At 25.6% G+C, this 21,135-nt stretch overlaps 2 protein-coding genes across 2 annotated transcripts in view; one reads left to right on the forward strand and one right to left on the reverse strand.

The window, feature by feature from the left end:
- The window catches only part of LOC113557906, a 21,574-nt gene continuing 439 nt past the window's right edge, over window positions 1-21,135 (reverse strand). The window contains 20 exon segments of the mRNA XM_026963446.1: window positions 1-114; window positions 178-336; window positions 412-503; window positions 559-685; window positions 819-982; window positions 2,123-2,325; window positions 2,400-2,782; window positions 4,253-4,409; window positions 4,482-4,556; window positions 4,622-4,890; window positions 4,978-5,135; window positions 5,458-5,603; window positions 5,771-5,811; window positions 5,813-6,000; window positions 6,122-6,249; window positions 6,320-6,476; window positions 8,955-9,099; window positions 11,577-11,826; window positions 11,991-12,199; window positions 12,297-12,479. Coding sequence (XP_026819247.1) covers window positions 1-114; window positions 178-336; window positions 412-503; window positions 559-685; window positions 819-982; window positions 2,123-2,325; window positions 2,400-2,782; window positions 4,253-4,409; window positions 4,482-4,556; window positions 4,622-4,890; window positions 4,978-5,135; window positions 5,458-5,603; window positions 5,771-5,811; window positions 5,813-6,000; window positions 6,122-6,249; window positions 6,320-6,476; window positions 8,955-9,099; window positions 11,577-11,826; window positions 11,991-12,199; window positions 12,297-12,479 — 3,348 coding nt within the window.
- LOC113557223 (cationic amino acid transporter 2-like) overlaps window positions 19,570-21,135 on the forward strand; it is a 26,398-nt gene continuing 24,832 nt past the window's right edge. Inside the window, exon 1 of the mRNA XM_026962614.1 lies at window positions 19,570-19,789. The gene's annotated coding sequence lies outside the window, so the exon portion shown is untranslated. The remainder of the gene's footprint in view (window positions 19,790-21,135) is intronic.

Raw genomic sequence — 21,135 nt, forward strand, 5'->3', positions numbered from 1 at the left:
CTAATTAATACGAGACTTCTTTTTCATCATCCGTGATTTATTTACATTCATATTTGATTTACGTTGAAGTTGAAGTAAATTTAAAATTTGTTTGTTTAATTCATCAACCGAATTCTGTAAATAAACGTACGATGTTAGAATTGCAACAAAATACAAAAAAATTTGTTCTAATTATACAAGACGGCTTTCAGCTTTATTTTCCATGGTTGAACTTAATAGGTTTATAGTGATATCTTGCTGGTTAGTTATTTCTTTTATTTTATTTTTAAGTGCAGCTGTTTTTTCAATTAATAATTCATTTGAATCATTATCCAAAAATTGTTTTTCGATTAAATCCTATGCAAAATGAGTAAATATTTAATCTATATAATAGTAATTAATCCTATCAGATATTAATAGGTGGGTAGGTACTTGATCGGCTGCCATAAGTTCAAATATTTTGTGGAAACTCAAACTTGGAGTTAAATTGTCATTTTTTTCGGTTTTGTTGGTAATATTTGAATCTAATAAGTGAATACAAAGATAAATATTTGAAAAAAAAAAAAAATGTTTTTATACTAGATATAGTTGGTATTTTGTTTTGTGATTTCTGTAAAATAGTAGGCGGTTGGATTTGGTGTGGTATTGAACTGATAAAATGAAAATTATAATCCACATCAGTTGATTCGAGTGTGATACCTGTAGCCTATTCAAAAATCATAATTTAACCAATGTTTGAAACCAATACTAGACCCAAAATAGGTCTGTATAAGTATATTAATGATATATTTTATGTGGGTGCTTTAAATTTTAGATTTTCAGTATTTAAAATTTATTACTTTCTTATCGTAAGTGCACGAAATTGTCCAATCATATTGATTTATATCATTTCGTATATTAATGTAATCGATGTCAATGTTCTTGATTAAAATAACCTCGATTACAAATACAATACTCGTTGGGTTTTCAGCTTCAGATTCTTTTGTTTCAGAATCTTTTGATGCTGAAAAGAGATACATTATATTTGTTAGCCACATATTAATTTAAAGTAAATTGATAAAAACAACCTACCTATATTAAAATATTTATTTATCTTATTATATAAAATGTAATATAGTTATAAAATCAAATAATTGTTACCTATTAAATATTAATAAACCAATATGATATATAGAATGATCTTCTAAATAAAGATTTATTATAATATACTAATCTTTAACTTTCAATTTATTTTTAAAGATAAAACGTAAATTCACCACCAGTTATTCTAAATTGATAAGTGTTTTAGATTTGTAGGTTATATGTAGGTACTTATGTACTATGAAAATGCTAATACAGGCTTGATGAATCCATTTGGTTACCTGTCTTTAGGTCTGGTACTTTCAAAGGTATTGTACAGTTTAATATATATAACCTATATAATATAGTATTACTCGATTTAATTAAATATTATTTATAAGTGCGAATTCATTACACCCAATAGGCGAATTTGACCATTTCATGAATTGGACTATTGGTATTCTTCGAAGTATGACTCAATAGTCAATACTAAACATTATTCGACAACATGAGCATTCTAAAATTTTATAACACCGAGTGACGTTCATCATTAGCCATTAGGTAAATTATTAATAACAAAATGTTATCATGAAGCTACTGCTATTAGTTATTATTAGCTAATAACTAATAGATAAAAATACAAACGCAAATAAAAGTGAAAATACTATAGGCAATAGTATCTGAAATAAATATTAATAATATATCTTTATTCTTATTTATTTTTCACTATAAATATTTTTATGTTAGTATGTTACACAATTTTATAATGATAAATACATTTTATTTTTATACTCAATTCACTTTAAACAATAATATGTAAATAATGAATTATAATATTATATAATTTTATCAATATTGAAAATATTTGCATAATATTATAACTTAGTTTTGTTTAATTTATGAAATAGGTTATTTATTAGTCATCTAACATCTTTTACCCATTCTACGAATTGGGTACCTAATTCGATTGACGATTTCATAAATTGTATAAATTCAGTTCTTGGGTGTAAAACATATTAATAAACAATTATGATGATGATATAATACATATTATTATGTATAAATTTATAATTAATTTACGAACGTGAATTATTGTTGGAATTTGGATCTAAAAATATAGCTGAAATCAATGCTGTTTTTCCTCGTGCACGAGTCGATGCATATACTGTAGAATTACCGCCAGTAACAGTTAAGTCTACTACTCGGATTTCCATCATTACATCATCTAAGTGTTCTAGATGACAGTATATTGTGTATAAAGCGGCTTTTTCGATGTTTAGAAGTGCTCTGGATAGTGGATAAAAAACAAAATTAAAACAATGTCTTCTACGTTTTTGAAACATGCTACTATTATTTCTTACCTAGCCAATAGGTTTTCAGCATTAGGCATGTAAAACTTATTTTTTACATGCTTAATAACGTAATCGGGTGAGTAAATACTATCGCATATGGTTGTGCTGTATTTCTGTAGATTATAATCCTTCTGTGTTCCACAAGAGTGTAATATTTCATACGGTCGTCCAAATAATTCAAGTTTATAACTGAAATTTTTGTAATCAACGATTTTTTCCGAAGACCACCCTATTAGCGTGTATCCCTTAATGGTATTACGAACCATATACATATTCATGTCAATGTTCATTGTTATTACTTCCAATTGAGTATCGTTGTCGATCAACATTACATTAATAGTGAAATTGTTGTTATTTTTGCTCGAATATTTAATAATTGTTGGCACTAATCCCTATATTAATAACACAATTAGTTTAATACTTGTTTTCCGGTTCGACGAACATAGCTTTCATCGGTTCGTTGTACTATTTTATAGATTAGATTAATTAGTAGGTACTACCTAATACATATTTTTACTGTTTTTGTTTATTCAATTGTGCAATAGTAGAAATAATAGTTTTCCGAATGATATTATAATTAAAAGTAATTTAAATCAGACTAAAAAACAATATAGAATTTAAATGTTTTCAAATAGCCATATTTTAGTATTATTTAGTTTTATTATTTAAATATATTTATTAAATGTACAAAGTAAACAAAAAATTACAAAATGTAGTATGTTATTATATCTTTATAATATTACTAACTGATCTTACACAGCGTTGACCGTGACAATTCGAATGCCCACGGATTTACCCTTTCTCAAATTCGCTATATGTCAACTGCACGGATTTTTATCAGTTATTAGGACTGTTGTTCTGAACAAATATAAAATACATATCTAAAATTATATAATCCTACAATAATAACTATTTTATTTATTAGAACTGGTTAATCCGTTTTGAAACATTTCCCAGACAAACAGACATCCCGATAGATAAACAGACAAATAATCACAACATATATAAAATATTAAATAATTTTCATTTTTAACACGTAAGATAAATAAAACGAAAAAAAAAATCGTTTTTTAATTTAAAAGGGTTAATTTTTTATATGTGTCCGGTAACTCAATTACTATTTTATTATATTTCATAAATGGCAATCATATATATAATATACAGCGAGTTCCGTTTAATGTGATCACTAGTTTATAGAATAAACCGTTTATTAGAATCAAAATTGAAAATCCTAAACTAGATCTTATGTTACTAATGTTAAATTAATCGGATAGGCATATTTACGGGGTATGTTTTAACCAAAGTTATTTATTAACAGTTGAGTTACGTATTTTTATAAATAATAGCAAAATGAATTGCACTTCTGCAGTTGTTATTGCAATATAATTATGTATATAGCTTATAATGTGGTATGTAAATTATTTTATATGATTGAAAATATTAAAAATATTTACTAAATATCAATCTCTTCCCTCTCTCACAATGTGTCACCATGACCATAATTAAATTAATTGGTAGACTGATAGAAGATGCTCACATTGCATTTGTGTGCCACTTAACTGGCGTGAAAATTAAATTTTTTCTTAGAGATATTTCAAATACTTTCCAAATTTTCTAGAGTTTTTTTTACCATTTAGTATCTAGTAAAACTCTGAGCATCAATTTCGTATTGATAGCAGACAATTTCCAATAATAAAAGTCAGTTTTTTAAAAAAAATTTAAGAAGATATTTATAAATATAAATAGTTATATTATGTATTTAATATTTATCACTCGAGTGGAAGCCGTGTAACTACTATAACTACGCTAGTTATTATATTTTAACAATATTGTTAATTTTTTGATAAATTAATTAAACGTACTGTTGTGGAATGTGTGTTGAGTTCTAGACGAAATAACAACAATGTATCGATAGGTTTTGTAGTATTCTCATCGAAAATAATATTAACTACATAATTAAATAAATCATTTTTAATATGATATTCATCCAAGTCAATTTCATCAGAATGCAAAACATTGCTGTATGTCACATAATATTATGAAATGTAAATATAAGAGACAAATAAATAAAAATAATGGTTAAAAGCTTACCATAATACTTCAAACATATGTGCATAAATAATTTTTGATATTGTTGGTTTAGTATGTACTTTGGATGCAGTTGATCTAATAAAAATAATCATTTAAAAAATCACGTTTGATGGTTCTATCGAATTGATTCAAATGCTTACATAGGAGTACTTTTACCATGGTTTATTTTTGATTTAATAAGTGATTTTTTTATCACTATAGACTTCTCGTTTTTCATTTTTTTATAATGACTTGAAGCAGGTTTTGATTTTTGCGTTGGTTTTGGTTTAAACGCTAATAAAAACATCTCTTTTAATCCCAAAGACTTGTTTTGTAATAATTCTTGTAGTTCCATGTATAATTCTGTTGTTACTTGTACATCATTAGGGAATTTATTCCCTACAATGTTTACCATGGTTGTTTGAACTTGCTATGAATTTATTTTAGGCGATTAGTTCTTATCACATTACGTTTTACTTATTTATTTTTGATAATTTATTTAATATCGTTAATATACTTTCGAAATATTCGATAATCTTTCAATTTTCTCCAATTCGGTTTCGTTATTAACAGAATAGGGCAAAAATGAAGAGTAAAACCTTAATAGGTTTTTACCACGATCACCTGTATTTGGCTCCGTGGAACATAGGTGTGAAAACATTTGCTTTATAGACACTAAAAATATGTAATATCATGTATATGAATAATGAATATTCAACATTTTTATTTGGCTCTATTCAAATACCAATACACAGTGAGAAAATTACTCGAAGAACGTACGACACCGTCAGGTGTTAAACGTTTACATATAGAATATTAAATAACTTGTCGTAGTTAAAATAGTAATCTTCTCGACACAAAACCTCACATCGAGTATTGTGAAATATCACGTGTCGTTAATTTATTTTGTATTTTATTAGTATAAGTACAGGAATACCTCAATAAGTGTTTAATTAAGATTTCTATCATAGTTGAACACTCGACAAAACTAACTCACCGTGCAAGGACGTCAATGATTTGGGTTGGTCGATGAGTTTTTCGTAAACGGTTTGCACCGTATGGAAGAGGGAAAAGTCTACAGTCGATTCAATTGTCAGTGAATATTTGGCCGGCAGTTCACCCCATATTTTCAACACGTTTACTCTGTTTGTTTTTAAATGAACGTATAAACGCGATAGCAATAACAATAATAATAATAATAACAATAATAACAATTTTAATAATATACCACTCGAATATTATTACGTCCTACACGTATATGCAAATGTTGCGAATGTTGTCTGTACGCTGCAAACGATATTTATACTCACCCAGGTTTAAAATTTATCACGACGTTTGACACTCCTCTTGTAGCGAATGGTAGACAGCGGTGTCGGAAGTTTCGTCTCGTACCACAGAAATTGTTCCACGTTAATATATGGCCACTCAATTACATAGCGGTTTGAAGGCGCGTCTAGTTCAATATTACCGTTACGGATAGTATAGTTTTTGCAAACTGATAATGTGAACAGCATAGACTCACAATAAGGTGACTCGAAATCTATTATTTTTTTTATTAAGGAATATTATATTGATAAATAAATCCAGCAGTTAAATATTACGTATTTGTAGTGTTCTAACTATAGTTTAAAACCTTTTTCCATTTCATTCAAAAAGGATACGTAAATAGGCGCAGCAATTATTTTGTGTAGACGGATCAGTGCCGTTCAACGAACTTTCTTCGCACTGAAAAATGACTGACTTAAAAAATCGAAACGATTGATATTTTTTGATGTAAAATTGTACAGATCTGAAATAACATATGATGCAATATTATGTATAACAATGTATTATTTTTTAATGTGATTTAAGTTGTATACAAAGTAAACGGTTTTAAGTATGAAAAATCTAGCTCGTATTGATAGTCGTTTTCATTCGATTTATATTTATCCAAGAGTTTTAACAGAGGAGATGTTTGATTCAATATGGTGGTGCACGGTGCAAAGACATTTATCAATCTCATAAAATCACTCAGTTCTAAATAAGAAACAACCAAATTTCAGAAATTGTTATAAAAAATGCAATTTTTTTGTGAACTATTAAATCAAAAAGAGAGTTTCAACAATATAAATTTACTATACATACATATATATATATATATATATATATATATATATATATATATATATATGTGTGTGTGTGTGTGTGTGTGTTATGTTGAAGACGTTGTTTCCTAGAAAAAAGCAATAATATTGGTATATACAAATTAATTGAGAATTGTCGTCATTTAGGATCGATAATAAACATGAAAGCTTGTAATGCTATTACATTTTTTCAATAGTATTGTATTGCATAACAGGTACAAAATAAGAAAGCAAGTATAATAAAAATGTTACATAACATTCATAACAATAAATCATTTTTGTTATTTATAAAACTAATCAAAATAATTAAATTAAATTAACTTAAACATTTGATTTGTGATTATAAAATTATTGGTAAACAATTAAAAGTTAATAATCTACTTATTATAGTCATTTATCACGCATGGTAGAAGCTAGCGTAAATATCATAGTAACGATTATTTTTATTTATAATATTATTAATATTGCGATTGGTACTGACATACTCACGACGAGTGTCACTATTATTGTGATAATGACGTTGATTGCCTGGTAGGCATGTTTAGCATTTGTTTTTTTTTTTTTTCATAAACGATACTTTCTAACTTTTAATCTTATATTAGATTGAAATAATGAAATTGATTTTATTTGAAAATAACAAAAATAACAAGAATTGTAAAATTAGACAAAATTTGGTCTACTATTGAATATTGAAACAATTTATCTTTGTGGTATAACACTAATCTTTTCAATTGACTTTAAAAAAACCATTGACTTGGTTCTTTAGTGATGTTGGCTGCATTTTAACAATATATTTTAGGGTTGTGTTGGTTGAACTATTTTATTTTCCACGTTTATCATGGAATGTAATAGTAAATATAAAAATAAATTGAACTATCCTCACATATATGGAATATAAAATAAGTAACTTGTACTCCTGAACATATTTATTTATTTATGACTTTAAAATTCGATCTTTACAAACAAAGTACGCAGTAATTATGATTAAACGTTATGATTAAACATTCATGTCTTCATTTAAATATTTATGCATCATATAATTAAACTAATAAAGCTAGAAATAGTATAATAACAATAAGATATATAGGTACGTATTGTCATACTAATTATATTTAGCATCAATAATCAATTCTATTCAATATTAACGAGAATAATCGGTCAATGACCTTAAAATCTTTGAAATATTTTTATTAAAATTACAATCACGTTATTATCGGTACATTAACATTATTTTTATATAATATAAATATATTTTCTTAACCTTAACAAATAGTAAGTACACATAATAAGGGTTAAACCAACCCTATTCACTATAGACTACTTAAATATATTATCAAGTTACCTATAGTTACCATTTAAACTATTAGATTTATTATGCGTATGAAAATATGACATCATATTAAAATATTGTCATAATGTCATCAGATAACTGTAAAATAATCAAAACTACATCAATTTATTTTTATTATTATATTTTTTTTTTTTTAAAGTGAAATAAGTTATATATATATATTGAAATCACTACTTTTATATCTTATTTTTATAGATTTAACAAAGAAATTGCATCTAAAATGTAAGTACTTATTAGTTATAACACGTTTGAGTATGTTTATTCAATACAGTAGTTTTGGTTATATAATATTGTATACCTATTTTGATATATTATGTGTATGGCAAGTATAATATTTTACTTTTTGCCTAAAATTCACATAATTCCAAGTTGTTATTTTTATACAGAGATAGACTTTTAAAATAATATTTTCTTAATTTATAAAATGATAGATTGAATTTTTCAGCTTGATTAGTACTGATTTTTAAATTTTTTGAAATGTTCAAATATACTATGTACACATATTTTACTAAAACATAAATTTGGCTATTATATTTCTAGTAATTAATGTTACAAGTACTGCATAATTATAAATACGAATACAGTTATTTATAAACATAATTTAGTTAAAACTTGAACGGTATAAACAAACTCAGTATGGCTGTTTAGTGCAAAAAACACGATATTCACATATTTGTAGTTTGTTTAAAAATTATATTCCATATACTATGCGTATTTATTACGTATATTCATAGTAGCCTTATGTAATATATATAATATATATAGACTATCTATGTACAAGGGTACTTTTATTTTGAGCCACAGTTTTATTTGTACAAGTATAAATTACTTTTAAAATATACCTATAACAAGTGGTCTTAATTAAAGATTTTATATAACTAAACTTTATCGTACATTGTAATATATTATAATATATCTTACAAGATTAAGTAGGCAGCAGTATTGTTAATACAATAATACTTAGTTAATTTTTAGTTGCTACAGAATATAAGTTACTAATAATTAATTTCATAGGTATACCATGCTTTTTGATTAAATTATTGTCAGTCGCCCATTTCGCCCATCGATATTTTTTCCAAGTTGGTAATGATTTATTCCTTATCATCTTGGCGTAATTTAAAAACAGTGGTTGTGAGTATCCGCTCAATGGTTTAGAATTATTTTCCTAAATAAATAGTTTAATATTAATAACTGGTATATACACAAGGGATTCTAATCCCAAGATCAAGTGAGACAAATAGTAAAAAATTCAAAAATATTGATGGAACGAATAACTAATATAATATTAGTAAGTATTTTGTACTTAAATGTTCATAAGGAATCCTAAAATATTTACAATTTTTATTAAACTTAATAATAAATTATTATAAAAAAAACTAATTATATTTATATAAAAATAATTATTTTAATAAATTGTTTAAAATATAATTGTTGGTATTATAAGAAAGGTCAATAATAAAGAACAATTTATTTTTAGTAAATACTAATAGACATGGCCAATTATTTTATAAGCTACGCTAGGCAATAAGTAGGACTCGGATTTATATGTATTAAAAAAACCAAAATATGTATGTAAGTATATATATTTTAATAATAACAAATTGCTTTATATGTTATAATAAAATGGAAATATGGAATATAAAAAAAAAGTTATAAAAAAAAAACATTACTGAAAAAAAAAATTAAAAATTGTTTTATAAATAAAAAAAATTAAAATAAAAAAATTAAGACACTTGAATTGAAATTATTATGAAATCGAACCTTATTTATCTTGATTTTGATAGCAATGAGATACCATATATACATGCTAAAATTGTCTAAGTTAAATGATCTTCAGTTTGGTCGTAACACAGATTTGTACCGACTAAAGGAGCGCTTGACTTCAATAGAGGTAATGAGTGCAAATTTCATACTAGCAATTTCCAAAGGAGTAAGCTTAGCCTTTTATAAATCTGAGCCCTACTGATCAGTAATAAAGAACAAATGTAATTCATTTAAAAGTTAACTAAAATTATATTATATTATGGTAAAAATATATAATTTTATAATAATATAATAAATTCAATGTTTTCAGTGAAAATGAAATTAACCTACCGTAACCGAAATACTAATAGTAAAATAAATAACATATTGACTTTAATAGCTGCTATATCAAAAAACATGTCATGAAATAAACAATATATTACGTGATATTTATAAGCTAACAGTCAGTAACAAATGTCTTCACTTGGAATTGTTTTTTGTCTACAATGATATATCGTCGAATTTAAAATATTTAATACATCCATTATAGTGACAGACTCGACACCTACTATACTATAGTATAACAGTAGTATCCAATTGACCATCTTTAAAAAAATTAGTTTCAATAATAAATACAATTTATAAAAATAGTTCAAAATATGTACATTTATAGACTTATAGTACTTTAATAGCACTTAATTATCATTAATTAATAATATTTATGTTTATCGATTCTTTATTTTAGTTGCTAATAAATATAATAGTGTTATGCCTAATAGGTATTTATACTTTTCTTCTCGATATAATAAATTTTTGAATGGGCTAAATCGTGATGATAACAGACCACTAATTTACAAAGACAATAGAAAGCAATCAAAATAATATTGAATAATAGTTCTGATTATTATGTAGAATTTGTTTTATATTTATACGAATAAAACAATAAATTACTCGAATATAATATTAAATATGTAGTTTCCGTAAGTAAGTAAGTATTTTTTTTTTTAAAGTTCTGCTGGTGCATAAAATTAGCTATTAGCCTAAGTCAAAAATTCTGCAGTATGACTGCTGTATTCAAATATATGCGTACAAATAAAAATATTCGTAAGTATTTTTTTTACTAATTAAAAAATACTTTTTTTCTGAACTAAAAAAATTAGTTTTAAGTTAGTTTCAAGTAATATATATATATATATAAACATTAATTTCCAACAAGTTTTTAACTTGAAAATAGTGATAAATTAATGAGGAAAATATAATATATTATATTCTAAGATTATTTGACTACTTTAACAAGTATTCCAATATGTATTTCTACTACATTTTTTGTACAGAATTTAAATTCTTATTTTGAATACCATTTCACATATTTTGAATATACATTCTGAATACCTAATACAATATTATTCTTTACAAGATAGGTAATAGAAAGAGCTATTAATTAAAAAAGATATGTTTTTGACATTTTGAGTAGTAAATTATTTTAATAGTTGAAAATAAAAACATATCTGCTTAATCTTAATGAATATTCTGAAATCATAAATGGAAAAGATTTTCTTATAACTTATGTATTATATATACATCTACATTGTACATCATAATATCATGTATATACATGTATGATATATAATAAAGCTTATATGTATTATTACCCAATTAAAAGCTATTGTAAAATTGTGACAGTTGTTTTAATGGTTAAGTATGAGATTTAAACTATTACAGTGAATTAATTTTAGACAGTAAAATAGGTATTCTGAAAATTGAGTTTTCTGAAATTATTATAATTTTCATATGACATTATTTACCAAAAGATATTCTATTTACAGTGTAAATTTTACACCTCTAGTAATTGTGAACTTATTAGTAGTAGTGTAAATATTTATAATTATTGTAATTTACTTTATAAATAGTTGGTGACAATACAAGTCCAACAACAATTGAGTTCGGGGGATTGGCTCCATAAATTGACATAAATTCATCGTAATGGCATACTCGTGCGCCTGTGGTAGTCTTTATTTGAAAACAATCTTTATGCTTAGAGCTTTTTTTTGGTTTTTGTTTGCTGTCTGAATCTAAATGTCCAATATCCGAAACCGAATTCGACGAATGAGATAAAATCGATGACCATACATTTTCTTTTGAAACGAGTCTAAATAGTTTAAAATTTAAAAATCAGGAATATAAGTGACATTTATATAAGTATAACAATATAGAATAAGGTATTAAATTCAATTACTTGCGTTACAAAACCTATTATTTTAAAATATATTTACACACAGTAAAGATAATAGATGACTTAAAATACAAATTTACTGGCAATCTTTTTGAATACAAGACCATCCAGTTAGACATGTTATTGTATTGAATTGATCAAACTCGTCGGCGAGCGAGTAAATACGTAACAGTCCTTTGACAAGTAATGGTAGCCATAAAACTTTGCTGTCTTCGCATAGAGGTAATAAAATGCGGCCGTCGGCACTTATTGGTAAATGATCGCTAACGCATATCATGCGGAACTTTCCCTTGAATAAAACATTAATGTTGTGAATATTGAAAGTATTATATTTTTATTGAAATTATTTTAAATTGCCTAAATGCTATAACTTACACTATACTAACCATGTAAAATAATTTAAGCCAATATTTCCCGAACGGATTGTACTCGGGTTTTGATTTTTTATTCCACGCCACTTCAGTTTTGCAACGGGAAAAAACTAAATTAGACGGATGCCACGGTTGTGGCCATTTATTTTTAAACCGTGATGTATATAATACAATGTGATACAGTATCCACCGATAAACCTGAATCACGTGGATCACAAACAAATTAAAAATCTTATTTAAAGTTTACGTATAGGTAATTTATGAGATATTTAAAATAAAATTAAGTAAATACAAATATGATAATAAACATTTGTTAACACAACTAACATAGGTACTTATTTTCGAAAATGTATAGAGCATAATCATGTTGTTTGAACCGTGTACAAAAAAAAAATATGTATACATTACATTCATTGTATAATATATCTACGGTGCATATTTTTAATTCCGATGATAATGATAATTATTATTTTTCATTACACAATACACACTACACACTATAGAGTGTTGCAGTTCTAACGAGTTGTGTAAATTATATCAGCCATCAGCCTATCATACACAAACCATCAGAATAATATGGGACACTATATATGTTATTATGCTACACGATACTTTTCTTTAATATCAATCAGATATTAATGTACTTAACATTTTTACGTAATAAAAAAAATATACAAAATCATAGTTTACTAAGACGTATTAATTTTTAATAATTTTCAACCACTTAACTGTCTGTTGAACAATCTAAATACATTTTAAATATACATTTTTATAGATAAGTACTACTATACAATGTATTTATTTATTTATTTATCGATTAGAAACATTATGTAAACTATTATATTAATATAATAATAATATTATTGGAATAATGATAACAATTCTTCGAGTAAATTTTGAAAAAGCTTTAATAAATTATATGTAATTTTAAAATATATTCTATCTTTTATATTTATGTGTAGCATTTATATGCCACTTAAAACGTTATTAAACACTTTAAATTGTTAAGAAATTAAACATCATAAATCTTTTTTGAATATTCATCTAAATCATTTATATTAAAATAAAATGTTTCACCCCTTGGCAATTTATATAGTACTAATGCGTAATTTATGAAGATTTAATTAATTATGTGATGCCTTTGATTAAAAATTAACTCGTAATAACTTTTCTAAAAAATAATTCTTTAGTTTCACGTTATTTAGTCGTATTATTAGGTAATCGGTTAGTTATTCGTAAACCTATATATACATTTCATTAAAAGTTATAATATACACAATATATATGCATGTTCGACGTTCGTATGTCTATTTTCACGACAGCGCTTATTGCACATAAAAATTTGTCTGATTTAGAAAACTTATAATGGTTTTTTATGTAGTATATATTCATTGCATATTATAATATAATCACGATACACGCAAGGAATAACATTGTCTACAATATTCATCTGTTATTTATTTTTCTAGTGGTTTTAAGAACGTTTCATTTATAGGTATTGATGATGTAGTATATTTGTATATGACAAATATTTTGAAAAAAATTAGATAAAACAATGAAAAAGTATGTAAATTGACCTTGGGTTAGACGAATTAAAATTATGTTCATATTAAATTGATGAGTCGCGAGTAAATCACATTTCATTGATAAATAATTGTAGTAGTTAAGATAATTAACTAATTTACAAGTACTTTGAACTACTTACTTATCCATTGAATTAATAACACATATAAGTGTTCTGATTTGAAATTTGTTGAGAATTATATATAATTAAAAATCCATTCAATTAAAATAGTAATTTTAAAGAATCATTAAAAAAATTGTATTATATTATCATTTGATTAATTTGCTCTTATAATAATAAATGTGCTGGGAATAAACTATGAAATATAAAAATTTGTGTTTGAACTTTGAAATCACCTTTAAAAACAATGAAAATGTTTCAATCTTTAATTTGAACGTGGTTTTTTGTAAAAAGTGGTGACTGGTGACTGGTTAATACTTTGGGGAGGTAAAAAAAAAAATGTTCAAGTAATTTTCAAAACTTAAAAATAAAACAAATAAATAAAATAAATACTTATGGTAAAACTAAAAATTTTTCATAAAACCAGTTTTTCACAAAAATATAATTTAGTTTTATTTTATGATTCAAAAATCAATAACTATATATTAGAGACTGGACATTTTTACCAAACGTATTAATATTAGAATTTCCTAAGTATGATTAAATGTTCAAAATATTTTGTGCTATTTATAGATTTAAAATGTTTGATTTTACTTAAAATTATTGTTTATAAATAAAATAGCTTGACAATTTAATATAAGGTTTTTCGCATTTTTTTCTTATTGCATTTTTTTAAAAAATGGACATTTTTGGATATTCAAGTTTATACGATTTATCCTATGAAGATTTTTTTATTTTTATATTATCAATAAATATTAATCATATAATCTTCAAACATTACAATATATTAATAATATAATAATTTTCTATACATATGCAATTCTAGACTAATTTCAAAATATTTATATCACGAATCACTGAACCTATTCACACCATTATACGGTACGTAGTAATGCCATAGAAATAAATAATAATAATATGAATAATATGATCATTAATATTTAATAATATAAATTATAATATTGGATAAAGATATGTATTGTTTTTGGCACCAATTAGTTAAATGTACCATATTTATAATAGGAACTTAAATTTAATATAATAATATAAATAAATAATAACCTAATCTTTAGAAATACTTACAGGTTAACTCAGAATCTCTCAGAATTGTTTTTTTTATACAAAGATGTATTATTGAATTAAAATATAACATATCCATTAATCCAATAACACCTAATAAATAATGAGGTACACTCGAACATATAATATATAGCAGAGCGATTTCCCAAGTGTTTTTTTTTTTTAATACCAATATTTTTTTTATCTATATGAGTTATATTTCTATTACCGGTATTTCATTTTCGAGTACAATTTTTATTGATTAAAACCAGAAAAATAATAAATAATTAAATAAGTAATACTAAGTATACAGCGTATTTTACAAGGCATAACGGCACATTTAAATTTAAAAATGTTGTGACGTTTTCTTTAGTGTGTACTAATTTTATTTTCAGAATAATTTTCTTTAGCGTGGGCACTTAATACAGAAATACAAATTAAAAATTTTAATATAATTTTAATTATATATTCGAATAAATAGTTTTGAATGCAATGAATAATTTTAAGAGAACCTACCGCAGTATAAAATTTTTGTTTTATAGTAATCAGATCAGTTAAATAATGTTGTATCTAAATATTGTCATATCCCTTAGAAGTCAACATCAATGAAATATGGTAAAAAAATATGTGTTAATTATTATGAGTATAAATCCGGAATAATAGACATCGAAGACAAATATTATACTATATAATATTAGCAATAATTTAATTATAATCAATTGTTGATTAATTACTATAACCATTGATTATAAATACTATAGTATTTATAATTAATGCTATAACTTATTGGCAATTTTGACAAAACGATAAAAAAAAATTTGGACAAATATTAATTTTGATATATAGATTTATGATATAATATTATTTATAACATTTTTCTAATTTCATAGTAGGTTCTAATAAAACTTTTAATATCTATCACTGGTTGCTTACAAATTTATAGCCTATAAAATGGTACCATTATACTAAAATACGATTATGAATAAAGGAAGGATGTATATTAAATTGAATTTTTAGTACTAAATGCAGGATTAGATAGATTTTTATTAGGAAGATTGAAGAATATTTGTAAAAATCTATGTTGTATATATTTGCATATTATAAAGATGACATATTCTTTAAAAGTTTATAAGTATATTTTTTAATTTCTTATCATTTTGGATGTTTATCTGTTTTTATTTAAATTTTTTGAAATGTATACAACAATGTTGAAGTTATGTAATGCCTTAAATTTCAGATGTACTTATAATTTTTATAAATAATTAAAAATAATAATTAATATAATTTTTGTTTTATCACAAAAATAACCTTAGTTAATTTGTTGAAAAAACTGTAAAAATGTTTATTTATTACTAGGTATATTCATATTTTGATATTTTATATGTTTTTAAAGTAAATATGTTTAGTAAATTAATGTCACCTGTATATTGGTTAATAATATGCGGATCATGATGAGTCTGATATGAAATTAATAGGGACAGAAATTCTGTTTTCGAAAGTAATAAAAGCTATAATGTAAATATCTAGTGTATAGTATATGCATAATGGTTAGTTATATTACCTACATTTCAGTAAGGCTTTGAATTGTATGTAAATACATAATTTAATTATGACTTGATATAATTAATTTAGGCTAATTATAAATCGTTTCACACGAATTTTAATTGAATAAAGATATTTATTTGTTTTTACATACTTCACCTCAATAATTATATTTTCTGTCACGTACTTAGACAATTTTGATTAATGTACTATTATATATTTTGTTAACTTTTTATACTTAAAATTTTTAGGGCTAAAATACTAGATACGATATAGATGCGTAGTGAGTCGATAAATGTTCTAGGCGATTTATTAAAATACTTCCGAATTTGTAAATTATTACCCCCCTCAACTTTTTTATCCAGTTTCAAATAAGATATAGATGTTTGAATTTCAATTCAAATTTTTTTAGTGATTGTTTTTTAAATGTGTCAACAAACTTATGTTTACATTATTTGTATTTAAGTTTTATCAATAAGAAATAAAAACCAACAAATGATAATAGCGTGCGACTTCTTAAATATTTAAATATTTTAATTTTTATATATAATTATTTTATTAAAACTTAAATTTCAACTTATACTAATCGAAGAAAATTCATTTAATTGAAAAGTAGATATTAATAGAATGTTTAAATAAACAACTCACCGTAGAATTTCTTCTATAACTTCCTTTTATGAATATACAAAATAAAAATGATTAAATATTAAAATGCAAATAAGTATCTATTTACCAATAAATATAAATATACCGATGACAGTTGAATTTTGAATCCTATTTTTAACTTAAATATGTATTTTATATTTAATAATATAATAATAATGCAAATCAATTTTCAAAACTATTATTATTACAGCATATAATATCCTAACGTTATAATTTTATGTCGTAAGCATTTTATATTATTATTTGTATATTGTAGTATTATACTAAATATATACCCAAAAGCCCAGTCAGGATTTTTTTATGGGGGGGGAGCTAAATACTTTTAATTTGAGTTATTGAAAATCAAGAACAAAAATACTGATAACATATCAACGTTGATTTGCCGTTTACGTAATTACTATTTTAAATAAATAAAATTTGTAAGACAATTTCCATATTTATATTTAAATGTTTCAAAACAATATAAAAAATACAGCTAATTGGGGGGAACTATAGCCCTTTTAGCCCCCCTTGGCTACGCCACTGTATATACCTTATTATTGAATGGTAACCTATTTTGTATAGCCTAAAATATCCCTATATTTATGATCTATATTAATATATGTATACTGTATAGTATAAATACTTGAGAATACCTATTCTAAATAAAATATTAATATTTATAACGACTATAATAGGCATATTTTATTTTGGCTTTTATGCATCTTTTTATGTTGCACCCTTTCTTGGGCCAGTTTCATTAAATCCTAGATACGTTTCTAACCAGATATATTATATTGAAGCATTTAATTTTTATTACGTATACGAGTATACTACTATATACTTTAAAATCGATATGCTGTAATGCAGGTTTCGTGATTAGGTTAGGTTAAGTTAATGCCTACTTTATAGTCAGTAATAGTTCGTCGTTTACGAATTCTATACAAATAAGTATTATACTTATTTTCAATCATTTAATTTTTAAATTTTTTATTTGTTTTTATCATGCCAAAAGTGAGACTAAGACTGGGAATACAGTAAAATAGGTTTTTTGAATTTCCAAACGAATGTATACCAAATGACGGTTAAATTGTATATTGTTCTGTATGTAAAAAATGAATCGATAGCAATTAAATATCGATTTTAGCTAACATGGCATTTATAAAAGAATAATCAAAAAGATAACTAAAATAGAGAGCAGAAATTCAATCTAAGTTTTATTTTATCCATATTATTCTTATTTTTATAATTTATTTTCGATATTTATAATAAAAAGTTTTGTCAAGTTTTTATCAATGCTGATGTCTGTGAATGTTCTACATTTCAAGAATTTCTAAATTTTAGCTTAAAAAATGTTTGAGAAAAGTGTACCAGTCGATTGAATTCTGTCGAAAGTATGTTAAGGAAAAATTATATTCAACCCATTCAGGAGGAACAATAATTGGCGAGATTGTGAATGACAAGTCAACTAAAAAAAAATTCCGGTTTTTGTTGGATGTAGAACTTTCTCGCCCGAACACGGTTAATATGAAATAATCTCCAATAACGTCGGTTGAACTGCTTTGAGTAGAAATATCGTTCAGTTTTTACAAATCAGTTTTATGCGCACGCTTTATCAACAATTTTTTACTGCAGGTACTATACACGACGCAAATGTGCGCGGCGTGCGACGTGTAATGAATTCTGAAGTCTGATATAATTTTTCAACCTGATCCACCCATAAGGCCATAACTTATTTAATAAATATCGATATATCGTATAATATTTTGAATTTATAAACACTTATTCATGCACGCGTTTCTTCGGTGCAGTTAAAATGCATCGTAAAACGATTAATTTAGCCGACAGACACGCGTATTCTGCAACGGCTTGTCATATTATTAATATTCTTTTGATTTGTACCGTCCACGACCAATTATTACAGTATTATTTTGATTGGTTTATGATTTCATTTGGCATAGCTCTAGTACATTACACGTAGGTAATATTAGCGCGTTACAGTGTTTGCGCATATTATACTATTGCCGTTGCACCACTCTAGACGCAAAGACCGATCGGGGAAGAGGTGGTGTAGGAGTAGTAATAGGAGGTATTCGGCGATTGAGTGGTGGCGGCGGCTTCGGTCGCCAAGTTCAAGGTCTCCGAGTTTGCGCGCGCGCGCGCACACGGGGATCCGGGGGGCAGTTTAACCGTCCCCGAACCACCCGCGACGGGAGCGAGACGACCGGAGCGAGCCGACGACAACGCCGCCCGATGACCGATACCGGGGTGGGGGGCGTCACAAGAACCGTAGCCAGGGCCAGTGACCTATCGGGTGCGAGACGAACCGAATTTTAAATTTCATCGTTTCGCAGTTGAGCACCGCCGCCGCCGTTTCAGTCGTCGTTGTCGTCGTCGTCGTCGTCGTCGCTGTCGTCGCCGTCCATCACGATCTGCAGTGATCGCGGTACGCCGTATTCAGACACGCGCCAGTCGCCGCACACACGCGTACGCACGCACACACACAATCGGCCGAGCACGTGTGCGCACGTCCGACGCGATCACAAGAAGGCACAAACGGACGACTCAACGCATATCGGTAAGTCCTTAATTTTTATACATTACTTATAGTATTATTATATTATATGCCTACATAATAATAAACGTGGGTATAGTGTGTAGACGCCTGTCTAAAAACTGCGGACTTTTGGCTAATTTATTAGCAAGATCTAATTTTTAATCAATTTATAATTTGTAAAAATTATTGATATATTTTTAAATATAAAATTTATTATCTATAATTTTTCGAACAAATTCTCAGCTTTAGATATTAGCTTTATACCATATGCACTTCTATATAGAATCTAGGTACAAACCACGGACGCAAATAAGGTATTAGTATATACAATATTATGCATTTGTATACCACTAAATAAGATACTACTAAAAACGTACCCCTAACTAATATGTCTACGTATAATTATTAATTATTTTACAATGGGCTATGTGACAAATAGTCTGTAGATTAAAACATGCTATAGTTCATGGTCATATACATAATAATAAATATATAATAAACTAATAAAGTATGTGATTTTTGATAAAGAACCGTTTTGGAATGGAAATAAAAAAAGGTGCGGTTTTTGAAATTGGTTACCAACGGAAAAATACTCAAAATCGTGCGGTTTTCGTTTGTCGTACACGATAGAATTTTTTTTATATAATATATTGCTAGCAACAGGTATACAGGTAGATAGGTATTGTGCGTAGGTGGTAGAGCCATAAGTCGTTTGCGCGTTGCTATTGTTCATTTGAGCCTTTTATTTTAATGTACGACTGCAGTTACATTATAGGTATATGGTTATATTTTATATGGTCGTACATACTTCGTTTCTGTCTTACCCGTCGACATGACCCTTGTTGAACAATAGAATGAACACATTGATACAAGATATTGGAAGATATTTTTGTAAGATAGTAGAATACCGATTTATTTTTTATATTTCATATGAGCTAAAGTAGATTAAATTTGGTTTTCCGAACAGGTAACCTAACAAGTCTGAGTCTATCATTTTAAGAAACCATACAGATATAGAGTTTTATTGAAATAGGTGTACATTTGAAGTTTTAAAGAGGACTTAGTTTCGAATTAAAAATCAAATGATATTCAAAACTAATAATATTTTTTAATCAAGGATATGTCTTTAAAATTGTTAAATATTTCGAAAAAGCCTTGCATTTTACATAAAAGTAATTTTTGTATTGTTATTTAAAATACTTATATTGTTGTATCATTATTATATTATAGGTCACTACTCACCAGCAAATTATACAATCGCAGTTAAACATAAACAACTAAAAGCTATGTTACAATAATTAATAACCATTACTTTTGGGAACAACTGGTTTTTTTTTTAATATACCTACTAACTACCTAATTAGGCG

Source organism: Rhopalosiphum maidis, chromosome 3 (assembly GCF_003676215.2).
Source record: "Rhopalosiphum maidis isolate BTI-1 chromosome 3, ASM367621v3, whole genome shotgun sequence".
NCBI lineage: Eukaryota > Metazoa > Arthropoda > Insecta > Hemiptera > Aphididae > Rhopalosiphum > Rhopalosiphum maidis.